The sequence below is a fragment of the Hoplias malabaricus genome, chromosome 2, assembly GCF_029633855.1.
Source record: "Hoplias malabaricus isolate fHopMal1 chromosome 2, fHopMal1.hap1, whole genome shotgun sequence".
In the NCBI taxonomy this organism is placed as follows: domain Eukaryota; kingdom Metazoa; phylum Chordata; class Actinopteri; order Characiformes; family Erythrinidae; genus Hoplias; species Hoplias malabaricus.
Genome location: NC_089801.1, coordinates 84,469,746 through 84,487,323, shown reverse-complemented (window position 1 = coordinate 84,487,323; position 17,578 = coordinate 84,469,746). Strand labels below are relative to the sequence as shown.

At 45.1% G+C, this 17,578-nt stretch overlaps 1 protein-coding gene across 2 annotated transcripts; it reads left to right on the top strand.

The window, feature by feature from the left end:
* The first annotated feature begins 3,232 nt into the window (after positions 1-3,232).
* On the top strand, positions 3,233-16,765 carry efnb2b (ephrin-B2b). 2 transcript variants are annotated; one of them, XM_066659700.1, is made up of 5 exons: positions 3,233-3,646; positions 8,655-8,944; positions 13,017-13,109; positions 14,466-14,558; positions 14,981-16,765. In XM_066659700.1, exons 1-5 carry the CDS (start codon positions 3,537-3,539, stop codon positions 15,364-15,366), a joined length of 972 nt encoding a protein of 323 aa, XP_066515797.1. In that variant the 5' UTR covers positions 3,233-3,536; the 3' UTR covers positions 15,367-16,765. The 2 variants fall into 2 exon arrangements, with proteins under 2 accessions (XP_066515797.1, XP_066515796.1); XM_066659699.1 differs by having other exon boundaries at positions 14,457-14,558.
* The last annotated feature ends 813 nt before the right edge of the window (positions 16,766-17,578 follow it).

Genomic DNA, 17,578 nt, shown 5'->3' with positions numbered 1-17,578 from the left:
CCCCTCTCTGGGTTCAGTCCTTGCCCAGTATTTTAATGGGTTTATAACTGTATTAAAGCAGGGGTCCGGTACATTGTATAAGATCAGGTTGAACCCGGTATTGAAATAATTTCAGAAAAATATTCCCAGAAATAACCCCTAATGTTCACGTCTGGAGCCCACCAACCCACACACCGTGAAACAACACCCACCAGTCAGTTGTCTGTGTGCTGTCTGTATGAATACATACAGGATAAAAGGAGTCGTTCTGATTCTGGTGTAATTTCAAGACTGGGTGCTGTTTCACACTTCAAAACTTACTCTAGGTGGTGTGACTTTGCTGTGAACATTTGATAGCAGCCGTGTTAACATTAGCAAGGTCAGGCACTGGGCTAATAGTTTTGGCTGTATCCAGAACCACTGCTCCTCCACAAACCAATGACCATCATCCATGCTGTAATTCTCACACATGTCCACTAGTGGGCATTTAGACACAATCTGTTAATCTTGCAGTTTTAACATAAGATGTGCACCCACTCTCTGTCCACTCTGTGAGACACTCCTCCCTCGTTGGTCCACCTTGTAGATGTGAAGTCAGAGACAGTAGCTCATCTGTCGCTGCACAGTGTGTGTCGCTCGTCCTCTAGTCCTTCATCAGTGACACAGGACGCTGCCCTTGAGACACTGTTGATTGGTTTAAAAACTCCAGCAACACGTGGTGTGTCTGATCCACTCACTCAAATCATACCTGGTCTGTGGGGGTCCTTACCATTACAGAACAGAGTGAAAGGGGGTTAAAAGTATGCAGAGTAACTGATTACAGGACTACAGTGTAATTGCAGAACTACAAAGTCCATGTGTGTGTTCCGTGGAGCTGAGAGAATGGACAGAAACAAGGAGTTAGCTTTAATGTTTAGGCTGATGTGTCTCATTTATTCCCCCTCTGCGCCAATGGGCCGGGGCCTCTCAGCAGCTGTGTTGGGGTCTGGGGCCCAATACGCGTCGTCTGTGGAGAGTGTGTGTTCTGAAGCAGGATCTGGAAACTGGAGTGTCAGCGCTAATAAAACACTTCCTTTCAAGAACTGCTAACAGCTAGTGGCTAACGGCTAGCGGCTAATGGGAAATTAGCTTTAGGCCTGGGTGTGAGGAGTGTGGGCTAAACACAAACAGACCGAAGGGGGGCTCTGGACTCAGGTGTGAAGGGGCTCTCACCTCTTCATTCAATTATCTCCGACCTGTCACGGGGGTCTCTTTGAAGACCCTCAGCACCAGCAGCTGACCACCACACTCTCCAAACACCAAATGCCCCCAACACCAAACTGACATTTCTAATCCCATTTGCTCACACCAGTTTGTCTCAGAAATGTGTATTTAGCACATTAGCCCACTAGCCTAGAGCTAGCAGCTAGTCTGTTATACAGGTGTTTACAATAAACAGGTCATGTAATATATATTCAACATTGAAGTTCTTGGTGCCTTTTAGATTCTGTCCAATTTAATTTAATTTATTTTTTTTTAATTCTTTCAATGAACGGACCAATGGAAGTGCTAAAAAAAAGGACTTAAACACATTAGTTTTTAACATACACTCCTCTAAATGTATTTTACAGTAATAGTGTGTTATTTACGATTTAAACAATTTTTTTACAAAAATAATTTGAATAAATTAACTTTTCCTGTAACTAATAGACAACAAAAAATGCTATAAACAATATATAGGTGCTATTAGATGTTCATAGATATATAGCAATTAAACACAGATATTAAAGTGTATAGATGTAGTACAAGGAGCAATATGCTAATAACCCTCTGCTAATAAATGTTAAATTCTGTTGCAAAAATGACCATTATTTTATTATTTGGCACAAAATAGTGACATATCTTCCGTGTGTAATTAATAACCAGACTTCCTACTCTTCAGTAACTTAATTAAATGATTGTAATCAGAGATTGTTTGAAGAACAACAGCCTTCACACCGTCAGAGCTAACAGTTAGCACGGCTAGCTGCCTGACACAACACTCGTTAGCAGTCAAACAGATGTTAGCATGAGAAAAGAGCAAGGCTCCAGCTCTTTAAGGCTAGGCCCATTAAACAGCCATTAAACATAGGGGTATATTGTGTTTAAAATGTGGAATAATCAGCACAGGACAAAGGACCAGGAACAAGGCTTTGTTTTAGCTTCAGCGCTAACTTCTGTCTATCATCATCTGTAAAGCAGATGTCTGTGTGTGTGTGTGTGTGTGTGTGTGTTACAAATGCATATATATATATGATATAAATGAATTCAAATACAATATAAAATGACTAAAAATTTGACTGACTCTTAGTTTTATGCAAATGTTTGGGTATAAGTCATTGTTTTGTTATGAAATCTTTACAGAGAATACACTCCTTTACCACCTTTCAACATCATTGAAAACATTACTTACATCTTACTTAAATATTAAAATAGAGCCCTTGCGATATATGGAACATTATATATGTTTAACATTTAAAATAAGTATTAAATTATTATTAATGTTCAGAAATCAAACAGCTCATAAAGGCAGTAATGGTCCCTTCTTAATATTTACATCAACAACATTGTGAAAACATGAGCAACCAATGTTTGTGTGATCTTTTTACGTTTAAACCAGTCACTCTTTAATTTTTATTGTATTTCCCACAGCGTTAAAAGCGTGCAGGAGTGTGTCCTTCATACAGCATGTTTTTATATTATGTTTCAACAAAACTTTGCGTTTTAAGCAAACACCCAGATAAAGCTGTTTACACAGCTGCTTTCTGTGAAGATTTATAAATAAAAATATATATTAATTTGCTGGCTTCCACTTAATGTGAACGGATCAAAGCGTGCCGTACTTTCTCACGGACGCGAGTTTTATTTAATGTTTCATTCATGACTCAGTTGTACGTTGGTATTGAAGATATCTTCTTAAACATTAAAGAAAATACTGTCGTTCATGATTCTACACATCTTTAAAAACGAAAAGTAAATCCCTTTATACAAGAATCTTTTGTTCTTAAACGTTGTGTTTCGCCCAGAAACGAACTGACTCGAGTTGGCACCGACGTGGGCGGAACCTTAGTAGAACAGTGGGCGGGGCTTGGACGCGGGCAGTGGGCGTGGTTTAAGCGCACACGGTTGACTCCGTATGAATTGTTATGAGGATTGAGGAGGGGCGGGGCTTGGATGAAGGCGGTGGGCGTGGTCTGGGCGAACACAGCAGACTCAGAGCGCATCTCTTGCCCGGTCCGAGTCAGTTCTGAGGGACGCGGAGGAGGAGGTGGAGGTTCTAGGTCATTTTAACGGGTTCCACGGGGGATTCGCGGCTGAGGACGTGCGTTCGCCTGGAGACTGGATTACAGCGTTATAACCGCGCGGGATTAAAGTAGTCCGGATTATAACGGCTTTATAGCGGGAAGGGAAATCCAGTTGCGTGACATTCATCGCGATTTACCTTGGTCCCACAACCAGAAAAGCGACGACCCCGGCGGATACCCTTGCGTCTGCACAGCGTAGACGTTAATCCCGGTCTTAGTCTTAGTCGCGTTGCCATGGAGCCGCTGTGGAGATCTGTCCTCGGACTCTTGCTGGTCGTCTGTCGCCTGAAACTCTCCCGCTCCACGATTTTAGACTCAATTTACTGGAACACCTCCAACACCAAGTAAGTTCGGACCCTGTTCCCGCAGCTTGGGGGTAGGACCACCCGCCCCGAACAACTGTTGCAGCTCACAGACACGGGTTACTACAAAACCCCGAGAAACACGTGCATATTTTAGCACATTTTTACCATCAATTGCGTCACAAAATGCCACCAGTGTCAAGTTTACGCTAATTAAGTTCACAATAGCATAGTTATCTTAGTAAAACAAACACGACTGGCCTCACAGGGCATGTTTTCTGTTGACATTTCGGTCTAAAATGATAGTATTTTCAATATTAGAAATGTCCCAAAATTGCTAATTTGTTGATTTTAGACGTTGTCCGCAAAAGTCTTAAAACACCAGACAAAAACGTCTAATTAGAATTGATCATTCAGGCGTTTGCTCAAATGTGTCAGCACTTGGGCACATTAAAAGTCCACTCATATGCTAATCAGACCCACTGTTGGTGTTTGGGGAGGTTAAATTAGAGTCCTCAAATTCACAATTACTGCAGTTATAGTTTCACACCAGGTAAGCAACGTGGACAAAGGTTACGGCACCGTCTGTGTTTTTATAGTTCCCTGCGTTGTCCATATTCCTTACGTTTTTACAGTAAAACCTTCAGTAAAAAACTAACCACATTTTCAGAGGGGGCCCAAATTTTGCACGCCCAAAAAAACCTAATGTTTCTAATGTTGCCTTTGGGGAAGACCACCCACCTCTTCAAGTGGCTGCAGACCAATTTGAAGCTGAAGAGTCAGCAGAGCACAGTAGGGATGGGTGAATTAACAGTGTTTTATTGTTGATCTGAGGCACTGAGGAAAATTTCCCGGTCATGACGCACTTAATTGAGCATCTTTGGCCTTATGCTGTAAATATAAATGTATCAGATGCTTCGTCCTTCTCTGGAGACGATGGAGGGGCTAGTTTTATTGTGTAGGACCTGCACATGACACAACACTGTGGTGAGGAACAAAAAGGGATTTCTTAAAAATTCCTTCATAAATTTGTGACCAAAATTGAATGGAACCAAACGTCTCTTGTCTTGTCTATGCACTCTACACATTATGGAGTTTAGATGGGGTCTGGTTTTGTTGAAGCACTTTAAGGAAATGGCAAACATGTTCAATGGGTTTAGAGCTTTCAGCAAAACACAACTTAAAGACCAGACTCGGAAGGAGAACTGCGGTAAAACCACGTCTCCAGCATCAGTCGAGACGCCCATGACCATTTCTCATAATAATGCACAACGACGTCTGGTTACTATCACCTCCATCGTTTCACACCAAGAGTTTCTAATCCAGTGAGTGGGCGGAGCTTAACAGATTTTACAGAGGAAAGTTTTTCTAACTTTTACAGCAAATAAAAGTATTATTACATTATTTATGGTGAGGGAAACATACCCCTGCTGGTAAAAAGACAGCGTTAACACCTATAAACAGGAGGTAAGAGGTTTCAGAGCCTTGGATTTTTTTTGTAGAAATGTGTTTTACGGTAAAAAAAACCCAGGATTTTACTGTAATTTTTTGAATTACGAAAAGCAAGAACCTGAGCATCTTGTAGAGTCATAGCTCTTGGTAGGTTTCAGTTTACTGCCACTTTTATGACGCGCCATAATGAGGCCAAATAAAGGCTTCAGTAGAACCCCCCCCCCCCCCCCAATCCGCATACACACACACACACCCTTAACACCCTATCACCCTCCATTCCCCATTGGCAAGGGTTAGTAAGAGAGTAAATGCCACCTAATGGAGGCGGATGTAAGCTTGCCATTTGGTCCGCTCAAGCCAAACTCCCATGTAGATGTCACCAGGGATTAGTACGCAATCTACCGGGTTAAACCGCCCGGGGATGGGGCTAAGACACGGGGTCTTTTTTCGGTAATTAGGCCGTCAAATAAAACAAGGCAGAGAGGCTCAGATTAGCCGCGGAGTTTGCTCTCGTCTCCAGGTCTGCATTCAGTTTTCATGAGCTCCAGTAACTCTGTGGGTAAGCTTTGTCACGGGGATTTAGAGACAAAGGCCTCTCTTGGGTTGAGAGATCAATCTTTCTACTCCCCCCCCCCCTTGGCCTTTTCCCTTTTACTTAGTAGGGTCCTTACTCAAGCTGAATCTGCAGGGGGCCAAAGGAGGGGTGGCACCACTTCCTCTCTTCTCAGAGACCCTCAGGAAAAGCCTGGACCATGGCCCTCCCCTCCCTTCTGTCCACCTTTTGTTGCTTTCTTTTTGTGTCCCATGTCCTGATGATTTTATGAGTGCCCGTGTAGCTCTGAATCACACTGTTAGCTTTACAGAGGCTGGGGAACACCTGTCTTTAGCGTGGCGCTACATAAACCCTTCATGACGACCGGAACGGCCCTCCTTTAACATCTGTAGACCCTTGTTTTGAGTGTGATGTCATCTGTCAGAGCAGGTTGCTTTGATGTTTGATCATAACGGAGATAAAAGGCATTCCCCCTTTAATATCGCTAACGTTGCTAACAAACACTGGAAGTCAATAGTCACCCAAATAGCATTTGAAAATTAGTTCTGAAATGTATTATGTGGATTAACTCAGTGAAGTTGTATTTAAAGATATATATATATATATATATATATATTTTAGTCTCTGTCAGACTCTGCGGAGTCGGACCTTGTTTACATACAGTATTTAAACTCAAACCGGGACTACTTTATCGTCCACACAACACCTTGCTCTCCCGTACTCTTCCGCCTTCAGCTGGAGGCTGGATTGCAGAAGTGTGTGGTGAGAAGTCTTACAACCTAGACATGTTCTGAGCAGCTTGAGAGAAGTTTGTGGGCATATATTTACAAAGGCTACTTGGGTGACTATTGACTTCCAGTGTTTGTTAGCAACGTTAGCTTCCTAGTTCAGCTCTGAGGTGAAGAAGCGAAAACTGGACTCCAGAGACATCCCACAAGCTGATGTCTGGTCACTGGACAGTTCTCACCAAGTTATTCCTTTAATTTAATACCTGCAAGTGCTGTTAATTTTTTATAATTATTTTTAATATAACACCAACAATAACCTCTGAGCCGTGGTCAAAGTCAATAAGAGTGTTACTTTCCAGTAAATGGAACCAGACTTCGCCTGGAGTACAACTCTGACGCTGCATTTTGTTTCATTTCCAATGGAAATCTTTTAAAATGATTATTCAAGCTGGAATATTATACCATGAATGTGTTTATACAAACAAAACATACATCTCGGAGCCCAACGATCCTAAATCAACATCTTCCACGGAAGATTTCGGGTAGTAAGGGGTTTTTGAGGCTTCGTACGTCTGGTTACCTTCACCGCCACTGTGAAGAAACCTGGCCCATATTTACCACCACTTCAAATGGCGTAGCGGTAAAACTATGCATTATTTTCTTTTGAAAATTGGTGGAGGTCCTCGTCGGAGTTAGCGGAAGAGGCTGATTGTGTTTGGAGGAAGAAAGCGAGTCGGCCCAGTGTCAATAATCTGGCGTGTTGTGAAGTTATGAGCCGGAGACGGAGTGTAAAGACACACCTGCGAGCAGGGGGCTCCTGATGGATGGGAAATAAAACACGAATCCAACAGGGGAGGAATGTTAATGGGTTGCATACTTGTTCTTGGAGGGGGGAGGGAAGACAGAGTGGGGTGTGGTGGGGCGACTCATTGACCCCAAGGATTTTACAGCACGGCAAATGGGCGTTTTTTTTTTAAAGCTCCTCTATCATCGCTCTTTGGTCACTTTCTCATTCGGTTACAGACAAAAGCCCCCCACCCCACCACCACCCACCTCTGCATCGGGAAGAAGGGAAATTGCTTGGCCATCTTACAGCAGGAGGAGGGGTCTGGCCGAAGCTTCCTTGTGCAAGGAAACAAAGAGGGTCTCGCATTGTTTAGAGCCGCTAGCTTGTAACCGTCCCAAGGGTCAGTGCCTCAGAGGGGCTGGGGGTTAAGTATTTTAATCAGAGTGGACCCCCAGGCTTTAAAAGCCCCTCTGTTTAGGAGCCACCACATCTTCTCACTTGTTTGCATTCCTGATTAATCGAGCTGACTGAGAAGAAAGAGGCAGAGATACTTGGAGCTAATATTACTTGACCCCTGGTCATCAACAAGGTCTGGGAGGGAGTGGGTGATATCGCCAAATAATAGTAGAGAGACCCCTCATGTGGCACTTTTCACTGCATGGTCCCAACTCAACTGGACTCTACTCTCTGATTGGTCTCTGGTTGGTTTTCCACTGCAACACCTCCCTCCCAAAATGTATCAGGTGTTGTCTCAAAACCCTGTCTCTAAGAGGAACAGAGGGCTTTGGAAACCACAACAACGGCGGTGGTAACGTTAAGCGGTGTTTACTCATGGTGTATCGGCGTGTTGTTGTTGTTTGGGACTGAACACAGCTCCGTCATCAGTTCAGACAGATCAGTAGAGTTTGTTCCTTCCTTGTTGCAGCGTCCAGCTCTCGCTGGATTCTTTCGTCGGCCACCGATCCGAGGAGCGTTTGAAACTCTTCAAAAGACCACGGCGTCATTTTACGAGCTGCCGTCTTGAGTCGGATAAAAACAAACGTGATCTCTGCTGCAGCTGGAGATTTTACAGATGGAGAGTTGGTGCTGGTCGTCTGCGTCTCGTAGCGTAGAGTGACGACTCTCTCTGGACAATCAGCGCTCTGCAAGTTTTACATGCCACGGTTTAGTCCCTACTCGACTCGCTCTGAACCACGAGAGAACAGCCACTAAACAAGAACCCACTCCCAGAACCAGGACCTGATTCACCTGGTGGAGTTGAGTAGGGACTGTGCAGTGGAAAAGTGCTGTTGTCCCAAAGTGTGTAATCCCACTGAGCCTTGAGCTGTGAAGCAGCTGAACTGTGTTCTCCAGTTCTCTGAACATTTAATGCTTAATATGTTTGTGGTTGCCATCAGATCCTCACAGCAATGTTTCAACATCTAGTCTTAGCACCAAAAGACATAGTGTTGCAAATTCCTTAATTCCGTCCCCCCAGAAAAGGTTTGTTCACTGTGACAGATGTTGACCTGTGTTGTCGTCACTCTCTAGGTTTGTCCCCGGCAGAGGCCTGGTCCTTTACCCTCAGATCGGAGACAAGCTGGACATCGTCTGTCCTCTTTTAAGACCAGGTGATGGAGAGCAGAGGAACGTCGAGTATTTCCGGGTTTACCTGGTCTCCAAGGAACAGCTGGACAGCTGCCGTGTGGCCAAGACGGACACGGCGCTTCTAAACTGCGACAAACCTGACAAGGACGTCAAGTTCACCTTCAAGTTTCAGGAGTTCAGCCCCAACCTCTGGGGCCTGGAGTTCCTCCAGGGGAAAGACTACTACGTCATCTGTGAGTACCCCACCCCCAGACTAACCTGTCCACACCTTCCGCCCACTCCGACAGCATAGCTTGGGTGGTGAGAAGGGTGTATATAAACGTTAACTTTGATAAACACAGTTTATTAGCGTACTAGCACTATAGCAACACAGAGTGGTAATAGCAGCCCTGTTAGCGCTAGGCTACTGTACATTTTACTGCTTTTACACTGGGATTTCTTGAGTGTGACAGTCTGAATCACTTTTAAAGGTGATTAAGTTCCACTCCACATCAGTTTCCACTATGAAACCAGAGGCATGTGCATGAAAAACCTCCAGAAAATTCCTCACACTCTTTGTTAGCGCAGCATTTAGCTTCCTTCTGATTTCACCACAGATGTAAAAGTTTTTTTAAGTTGATTCCTTTCAGCAGAAGCCACTCCACGTCAGACCCACCCTCAGGTTTGTGGAGTTCAACTTTGGGGAAGTCAAAATGGGGATTAGTGTGATTAGCGTGATTAGCATGATTAGCGCGTTCATCATTTTAGCGGTAGACCGAACCTCATCCTGGAGTCAAAGAGGTTTCGCGAATGGGATTTGGATTTGGGTTTGATCTCCTCACGTTCTCACGCGATCAGGGTGTGTGTGTGTGGTGGGGGGGTGTTTTTGAGCTGATGAGTGAAAAGATAAGTCGTGTTCGTCTCCTTTGAGCCGCTGTAAAAGCATTCGTGTCCAGTTCGTGCCAACTTTGGCCTGTTCTCTGCTGGAGAGAGAGAGAGAGAGAGAGAGAGAGAGATTTGCACGCTCCAAATCCTCCAGCGTGAGGCACAGCGCTCTGACGGGATTTCTGTAGGCAGCTTGGCCCCGAGCCGCAGGGCTCAGGATATCTGACCTAAATGGTCCCAAAGAGGGGTGTGTGTGTGTGTGTGAGACAGAGAGAGAGAGAGAGAGAGTGGGGCATGTGGGAATGGATGTGTGTGTCACTCATACCATACACACTCACATACTCACACACACTCTCTTACTAATACACACACACTCACTCACACACAGATACACACACACACTCACTGATACACACTCACTCACTCACTCATTTATACACTCACACACAGACTTACTCACACAGGCACACACACACGCACACACACACACTTACTCACTCACTCATACACACACTCATTCATACACACACACACACACTCATACACAGACACACACACACACACACACACACTCATATGCACACACTCACACATTCACTTATACACACATATACACACACACACACACACACACTCATACACACTTTTCTGAGGGAAACTCCACAGCGGCGGGTCCTCGTGACCAGGGGGCGCCGATGCTCCGACGGGCCACACTTTCTCTTCCTCTCTGGCCCCTCCCCCTGGTCAGTGACGGTCAGCACACACTGTGATTGTGGACTGAAATGTGCAGGTCTTTGTTTACTGTCCTTCACTCAAACAACAGCCAACAACAACAACAACAAAGGAGTATGTGGCTAACACACACACACACACACACACACGAAAAGTGCACAAACTTTTCCAAACAATAATCGCTTGGTGTGTGTGTGTGTGTGTGTACAGGGGGAGTGTGCTGTAATTCTGAGCTGGGGTTTTATGGTAGCGATTATGGGCGAGTGTGTTTAGTCTAAATGCGACGTTTCCGTGGTTACCCATGCGTCTGATCACACGCTTGGAGACGCTGCATGCAGAGCGCGTGTGTGTGTGATTCATTAGAAAGGGTTTGGTTGTGGGATGTTTTTATGAGGGTGAAAATAAATTACACTGAGATGTTAATTACAGTGTGAACTGAAGAGGTGGGGGCGATCAGGGTGGTGGTTGGGGCGGGGGGTGGGGGATAGTGGTGGTGGTGGTGGCATATGAACCATGTTTCCTCAGAAACAGGAACCGACACTGTTCCACCGCCGCAAACTCTGTTCGTACCCCACCCCCGGTGAGCTCCTGGTGGTCTCTCTTAGCCCTTTCCACCAAAGAGGGACCGGTCCGGTGATGACGCTGAGGTGAGATTCACCCGGAGAGCACCAAGGCTCCAAGAGTCACTCCCACGCTTAAGGGCAAGGCCTCCCGCTCCTTCCTCCAGGAGTTTCTCTTTGCCAGAGGAGTCCTTTAAGAGTTTCTGAATGTCAGGGGCAGGGAGGGGGTCTGTGCTAGTGAAAGCTGACCAGGAAATCGAGGCAGGAGTCAGTTGTTGTGAGGAGTGTCCATAAATATTTGAACACAATATAAGTTACAAAGGCCATTATTATCTGTGGTTAAGGGGGCGGAGCTAATTTACGAATGCCTGAGCTATCATAAAGTATGTCTCAGGGACATGAGGCTTGCCCATGCATGTGTGTGTGTGTGTGTGTGTCCTGCCTGAGGCGCTCTATGTGCTTGTTGTGGTGGTTGTAGTAAGGGAGAGGGAGAGAGAGAGAGTGGTGGGGGCAGGGAGAGAGAGTGGGAGGGTGGTCTTGACTGAGCCTTGTGATGAATGTGAGACAGCTCCCAGAGAAATGGGCCACGTTGAGTTCAAAGCTCTATCTCTCTCTCTCTCTCTCTCTCTCTCTCTATTGGATGTGGTGCCTGTTGCTCTGCATACTTCCCTTCCATCCTGTTCTGCCAGGTGATCCTCAGCGCTGCAGTGACACTAACGTGGTGGTAGTGGTGTGTTAGTGTGTGTTGCGCTGGTGCGAGTGGATCAGACACAGCATGTACTACTTGAGTGCTCAGTGGCGCTGAGAGAATGGACCGTGAGCGTAGAAACAGGAAGGTGGTTTTAACGTTATGGCTGATTCGGTGTAGGGTTCCACTGGGAGGCTGAAGTCACTCTGAGGCAGACTCTCTTTAACCCTTTAGTGCTTGGTGTGGAGATGGTAAGTGCAGTAGCGCCGTCTCCAATGACGTTTTAACGACGCTCCCCAGAATTTACAACGTGCAACCCAACAAACATCATCCATTTATGGCCCTCCGGAGCTGCGCCCTCCCCCTCTTCACCCCCGCAGAGTGAGACACATTTCCTTTCCTCGTGAATCAGCACCTCGTTTGGCCGAGCGGACCCCTGGAGGAAGCTTTATCCTTCTCTAAAGCCGTGATGCAGACGTCTGGCAAGGTCGACCCCCTCAAACCTGACCACAAGGCCCCTGGGCTTCGGCTTTTATTGGGATCAGCTGGAGTTGAAATCAATTATTGCTGAGATTGGGGTCCGCCCGAGCCTCATGGGTCAAACCTGAAGTCCATTACTGAGGGTGGGATTGGTGTCGGCTTGTGGACGCCACGTCCTTTAGCGGGAAACTGTCGTACGCCATTAGTTTTAGAGCATTGTGAAATTCCTGTTTTTTTTTTTAATTCAATAAATAAATGCGCAGTTCACTCATGTGCAGCTGCTCCGAGGGAATCCCATTTTATTTCATGCATCACTGATAGCACAGGGTCCAGCTTAAAAGAGCAGAGTTGACTAATTATGGTGGATGTGTGTTTACAGCAGTGTGTAAGTGTAATTAGAATTAAACGTAGCCCAGTTGTAATTCACTGTAAGCTAATTATAAGCCTAGCAAAGCTGCTCTGTGACTCTAGAAGCACCAGACAGTAACGAGCTCAGCGTTAAGACTCTGGGGTTGGTGTAATTGGATGAGGAAGATGTTAAACCCTGTTAGAAACCAACATACACAGACGTTCAGTGATTTAGGCTCAATGACATTTTTTAATTTCCCCTTACCCCTTGTTCAGAGTGTCCTCTCGTCCCTTGGAGCTGAGTTACAGGGCGTATAGATTAAAACCACCAGGGACCAGGGACTAAAACCAGGGACGACCCTTCAAGACCCTGATAAGTCATGAGAACACAAAAAAAACAGAGCAGCGCTGCATTCCCAGGTGACTAGCGTTGCTCTGTAGCAGCTCTGCACCAGTCTGCAGTGATATCAGAGGAGCGCTGTTGCTGGATCCCCTCCCATAGGCAAAGCGAAAGGGTGGGGCTAAGTGGTCAGGGCAAGGGGGAAATGGGACTGGACCCAAGTGTCTTAATCAAGGGGTTTTGAAGCTGTAAAATTGAACTCACTCTTTTTTCTTATTCTTTGTTTTTTCTAGCAACGTCAAACAGCACCCTGGAAGGTTTGGACAACTACGAGGGAGGCGTCTGCAAGACCAACTCCATGAGGCTGGTGCTCCGAGTCGGACAGAGTGAGTCAGGGTTCTGTCCCTCGATGGACAGGGCATCACCTTTTTTACTGTCAAAATGTGTGTCATTTATTAAAAGGACTTGTTTTGGGTGTGTTTCTAACGATGCGTTGCTAAGGACAGGTATCTAACGATCCATTGCTAAAGACTCATTACTGAGTTATTTTGTACGGAACTTGTTGGTAAGGATGTGTTGGTAAAGGTGTAACTCTAAAGATGGAAATTAATCTAGGGACACTTGTTAAAAATGTTATTAAGTATGTTTCTAAAGATATGTTAAGGACTGGTTAATAAGGACCGGTTCTAAGGAAGTGTTGTTAAGGGTTTGTTTCTTAGGAAGTGTTGCTAAGGACCATTTGTTAAGGGTGAGTTTAAAAGGATGTGTGGTTAAGGATAGGTTTATGAGGAAGTGTTGCTAGGGATATGTTGTTAAGGGTGTGTTTACAAGGATGTGTTGTTAAGGAGAGGTTAATGAGGAAGTGTTGCTAAGGACTTGTTAAGGGTGTGTTGCAAAGGACTGGTGGTTAAGGGTGTGCTGTTCAGGGCTTGTTGTTAAAGCTGTACTTTATCAAGGATGTGTTGTTAAGTGTGTGTTTCTGAGGACTCGTATTTAAGGATGTGTTTTTTAAGGACGAGGTGTTAAGGAGGCGTTGTTAATAATGTGTTCCCAAGCGTTAATTGCTCATTAGCCGTTATATTTGAAAATCATAATTAGTCGGAATGCTGATCTGTACTCAAAAAAATAACACACACTCGACAAATTGGCCCACAATTACCAGACTGGTACCTCCCCGGGGTTCACACTCCCACATTGTTATAAACAGGTGCATCTGTGCGATTCTGAACAGGTTCTGATCATTCTGTCCGCGGTTATCGACTCGTTTTGTGCCGGCGCGTGTCCGTCTGTGCGTGGAACACACGCGTGTTCGCGGCATTTCAGCGTGTAATTGAAATGTCATGTGCAGTGGACTCCTGCGTAGCGCCAGCTGTCCCCTGCTCAAGGCCAATTCATTAACTCCTCTCTCTCTAATCCGGGAGCTGAACAAATTCCAGACAGGAAGCGCAGAGGGTCCCACTTTTGTTCGGAAGCGTCCAAGAACAGTGTGTGTGCAATGTATGTGAAACTCCATATGTTAGCACTCCTTCTGTAGGTCTTCGGATTTACTGAAGGGTCTTATTAAGTGTGACAAGTGCGATAGGAGTGTTAATATATAAACATACTTCAGCTTGAGCGATTTTGGACCATGTTTCCTAAATCCATCTGTAATCTTTGGATTTGAAGTGGAAAGACTGGTGCCACTTGATTCTATATTGGTGTAATCATGTTATATGTGTGTGTGTGCCTCCCAGGTCCAACAGATTCAGTCGCCACGAAAGACCACTCACCAAAACATTCGGACAGCGACCACCAAAGCACCATCAGCAAGGACAGCGACGTCTCAAGCCCACCCGGTGTGTATATGTGAGAAGTTCATTTGACCATGAAAGCTTTGTATAATCATCTAAATGTTAAGAGGAATTTTCAAGCCAAATCTAACCCCAAATTGAAGTCAGTCAGAAGTTTTCTTGATGCATTTTCCTATGGGGCTTGAAGTAAACATGCACCACATTAGCACAGTGCAAACATCATACCTAAATTATCACTCACCTCTAACCTCAGATCAACAACAAAAAAAAACCTGAATTATCCGTTTATGAAAAGTGCCCTGTGGTGTACAGTTCAGAAACCTCATTAGTGAGGCCAATATCCTGATTTGCAAAGGCTTCTAATCTGGTTGTCAGCGATTATTTTGCCCATTTTTATTGATAACCTCAAATATATGGGTTTAATTTGTATGTATTCATGTGTTCTCTTTGTGTTCGTCCTTCCCCAGACTTGGACACCGATACGGAAAAAAACAGCGGTAAGACCACAGGTCCCTCTGCCTCAGAGTTGGCCCTGTTTGCCGGGGTGGTCTCGGGAGCTGTGGTCTTTGTCCTGCTTCTAGTGACCTGTCTGGTGTTTCTGATTCGGTGGCGGAACCGTAAACACTCAGCACAGTGCTCCGGTCCGCTGCCGCTGCACACCATGCCCAAGCGAGGTAGCACCGGGGGTAACAACAATGGCTCAGAGCCCAGTGACATCATCTTCCCCATCAGAACCTCGGACAGCATTTACTGCCCACACTACGAGAAGGTCAGCGGGGACTACGGACATCCTGTCTACATCGTCCAGGAGATGCCTCCCCAGAGCCCGGCCAACATCTACTACAAAGTTTGACAGAGCCTGTTGCAGGACGATTAGTTTTGCCTCTTTAGAACATGGACGTCTTGCTGTTGATGCTTCTGGAGGTTGTCCTAGTGGGACGTAACAGGGATCAGAGGTTTCTTGATTAAAAGGTCTTTCCCCTCGTGAAAGTATGGTGAAAGATTTGGATTGAACTGTAAAGTCTTGGGACTCCTGCAAACCCTGTAGGATGTTAAAGGGACCAAACATTTCTTTACTGAAAGGAAAGTCTTTAATTGGACTTGCTGAAGATTTTGACTAGTCTGGCTACAATCTTGACCTTTGACTTGCAGAAGTTTTTGACACAAGCCTTGACATTCGATTTGACTGTTAAAGTCCAGGGACTGTCTTAGATTAGACTTACGAAGGTTTTTGACTGTTCTGGCTAAATCTTTTGAACTTTGATTCGACTGGTAAAAACTTGAGAACGTCTTAGATTGGACTTGCGGAAGTCTTGTACATGTCCGACTAAAGACTTGACCTTTGATTCGACTGGTAAAGGTGTATGTCTTTGACTGGGCTGGTCTTTAACTGGCCAATCCAGAAGTCTTTCATTTCAATTTTGTTGCACTCAAACAACCACGATTAATACATAATTCAAGCCAAGTTCTTAAAACCAAGCAAGGACTTGCAGAGGCACGTTTTCTCCTTTGTCCAATGCTTTCAAATTCACCAAGACTGTGGTGCTACCAGTTTTGTGCTTAGGGGAAGTAGCTTCCAAAAGCTTGAACCTCTGTAGATTTACACGTAACCAGCAAGACCACAACACTGGGTCTTACTTACTCTTGTAATGCCAACCAAACTCTCTTCAGGACACCTAGACCTTTCAGATCATCCACCAAGGTCAAGAGTCACATCAAATTTGGCGTTTTCAGCTGTTGAGCCTGTTTGTTTGAACTTTCCTCTTCTGGCTGAAAGACTTCAGCCTGTGTATGAAAGACCAGAAGGCTCTAAAAGACTGTTCCTGCCTCCTGGAGGTGGTCTGACGGATGCATTTCACATATCAGACTCCTGCGGTTTCGCCTCCATATGCCGTTCCTGAGTCAGGGTGCAGCTTCTTCAGGCCTCACGGGGGGTTCTCTGGCAGCTTGACAAACTGTTCGTCTACAAAGACAAGCCAAACTCCACTGACCCCTCTTTGTTTACTCCTGTAAATACTACCTAAAGTGTTTTTTTTCTAAGTTATGTCTTAAGTTATGTTTGTATGGATCTGGGACTCCTTTGTGTTGACCGTTTGTCCTGAGAAAGGACAGGACAGGGACGTTTCTCGAGTGTTAATGCTGGGGATTTGAGCAGATTTGGGCGATCTGCTCTGTCCAAGCATTGATCTGTGGATTGTCCTCCAAGCGGACCGTGCCTTCCAGCTGGACGCGGCTGAATGGACTGTGATTACGCGGCCTGTTTGTGAGAGACTTCTGTTTGGAGATGATGAATAACAAAGTGTTTTGTAAGATCTGAATAAAGCTGGAGGCACAGTGGGTCAAAAAACTACCAAGATTTGTCCTCTGTTTTAATATGAATAATAATAATATTAAAATATCATAAACTTCACATTTGTGAAGGTCGTCCAAAAATCCTTCTAACAAGTGAATTCAGCTGCTTTGAAGGTGCACCCATCATTATCAAGCCCCCAATGGGATATGATGAGCAGTGGAACTGTATTTGTTAAATTAGCATCATTTAAGGTGGAATAAGGGCGGTAGAATGAAACTGCTACATCATTTAAGGTGGAACACATGCACCGGAATATAAGTGTCAGATTGTAACGTGGAACAGGGGCATCAGAGTGTATTACTGCATCATTTAAGGTGGAACGAAGGCACAGGTATGTAAGTGTTGCATCATTTAAGGTGGATCAAGTGCACCAGAACGTAAGTGCTGAATTATTTAATGTGGAATAGGGGCAGAAGAATGTAACTGCTACATCTGTTAAGGTAGAACAGGGGTGCCAGAATGTAATTGCTGCATTATTTAATGTGGAACGAAGGATCCAGAATTAATTGCTGCATTATTTAAGGTGGAGCAGGGCCCTGGAATGTAACTGCTGCATCATTTAAAGTGGAGCAGAGCACCAGTATGTAGGTGTTGAACTATTTAAGGTAGAATGAAGGCAACCAAATGTAACCTCTTGTAAGGGGGAACAGAAGCACCATAATGTAACTTCTGCTCCATTTAAGGTGGAGTGGAGACCACATAATACAACTTG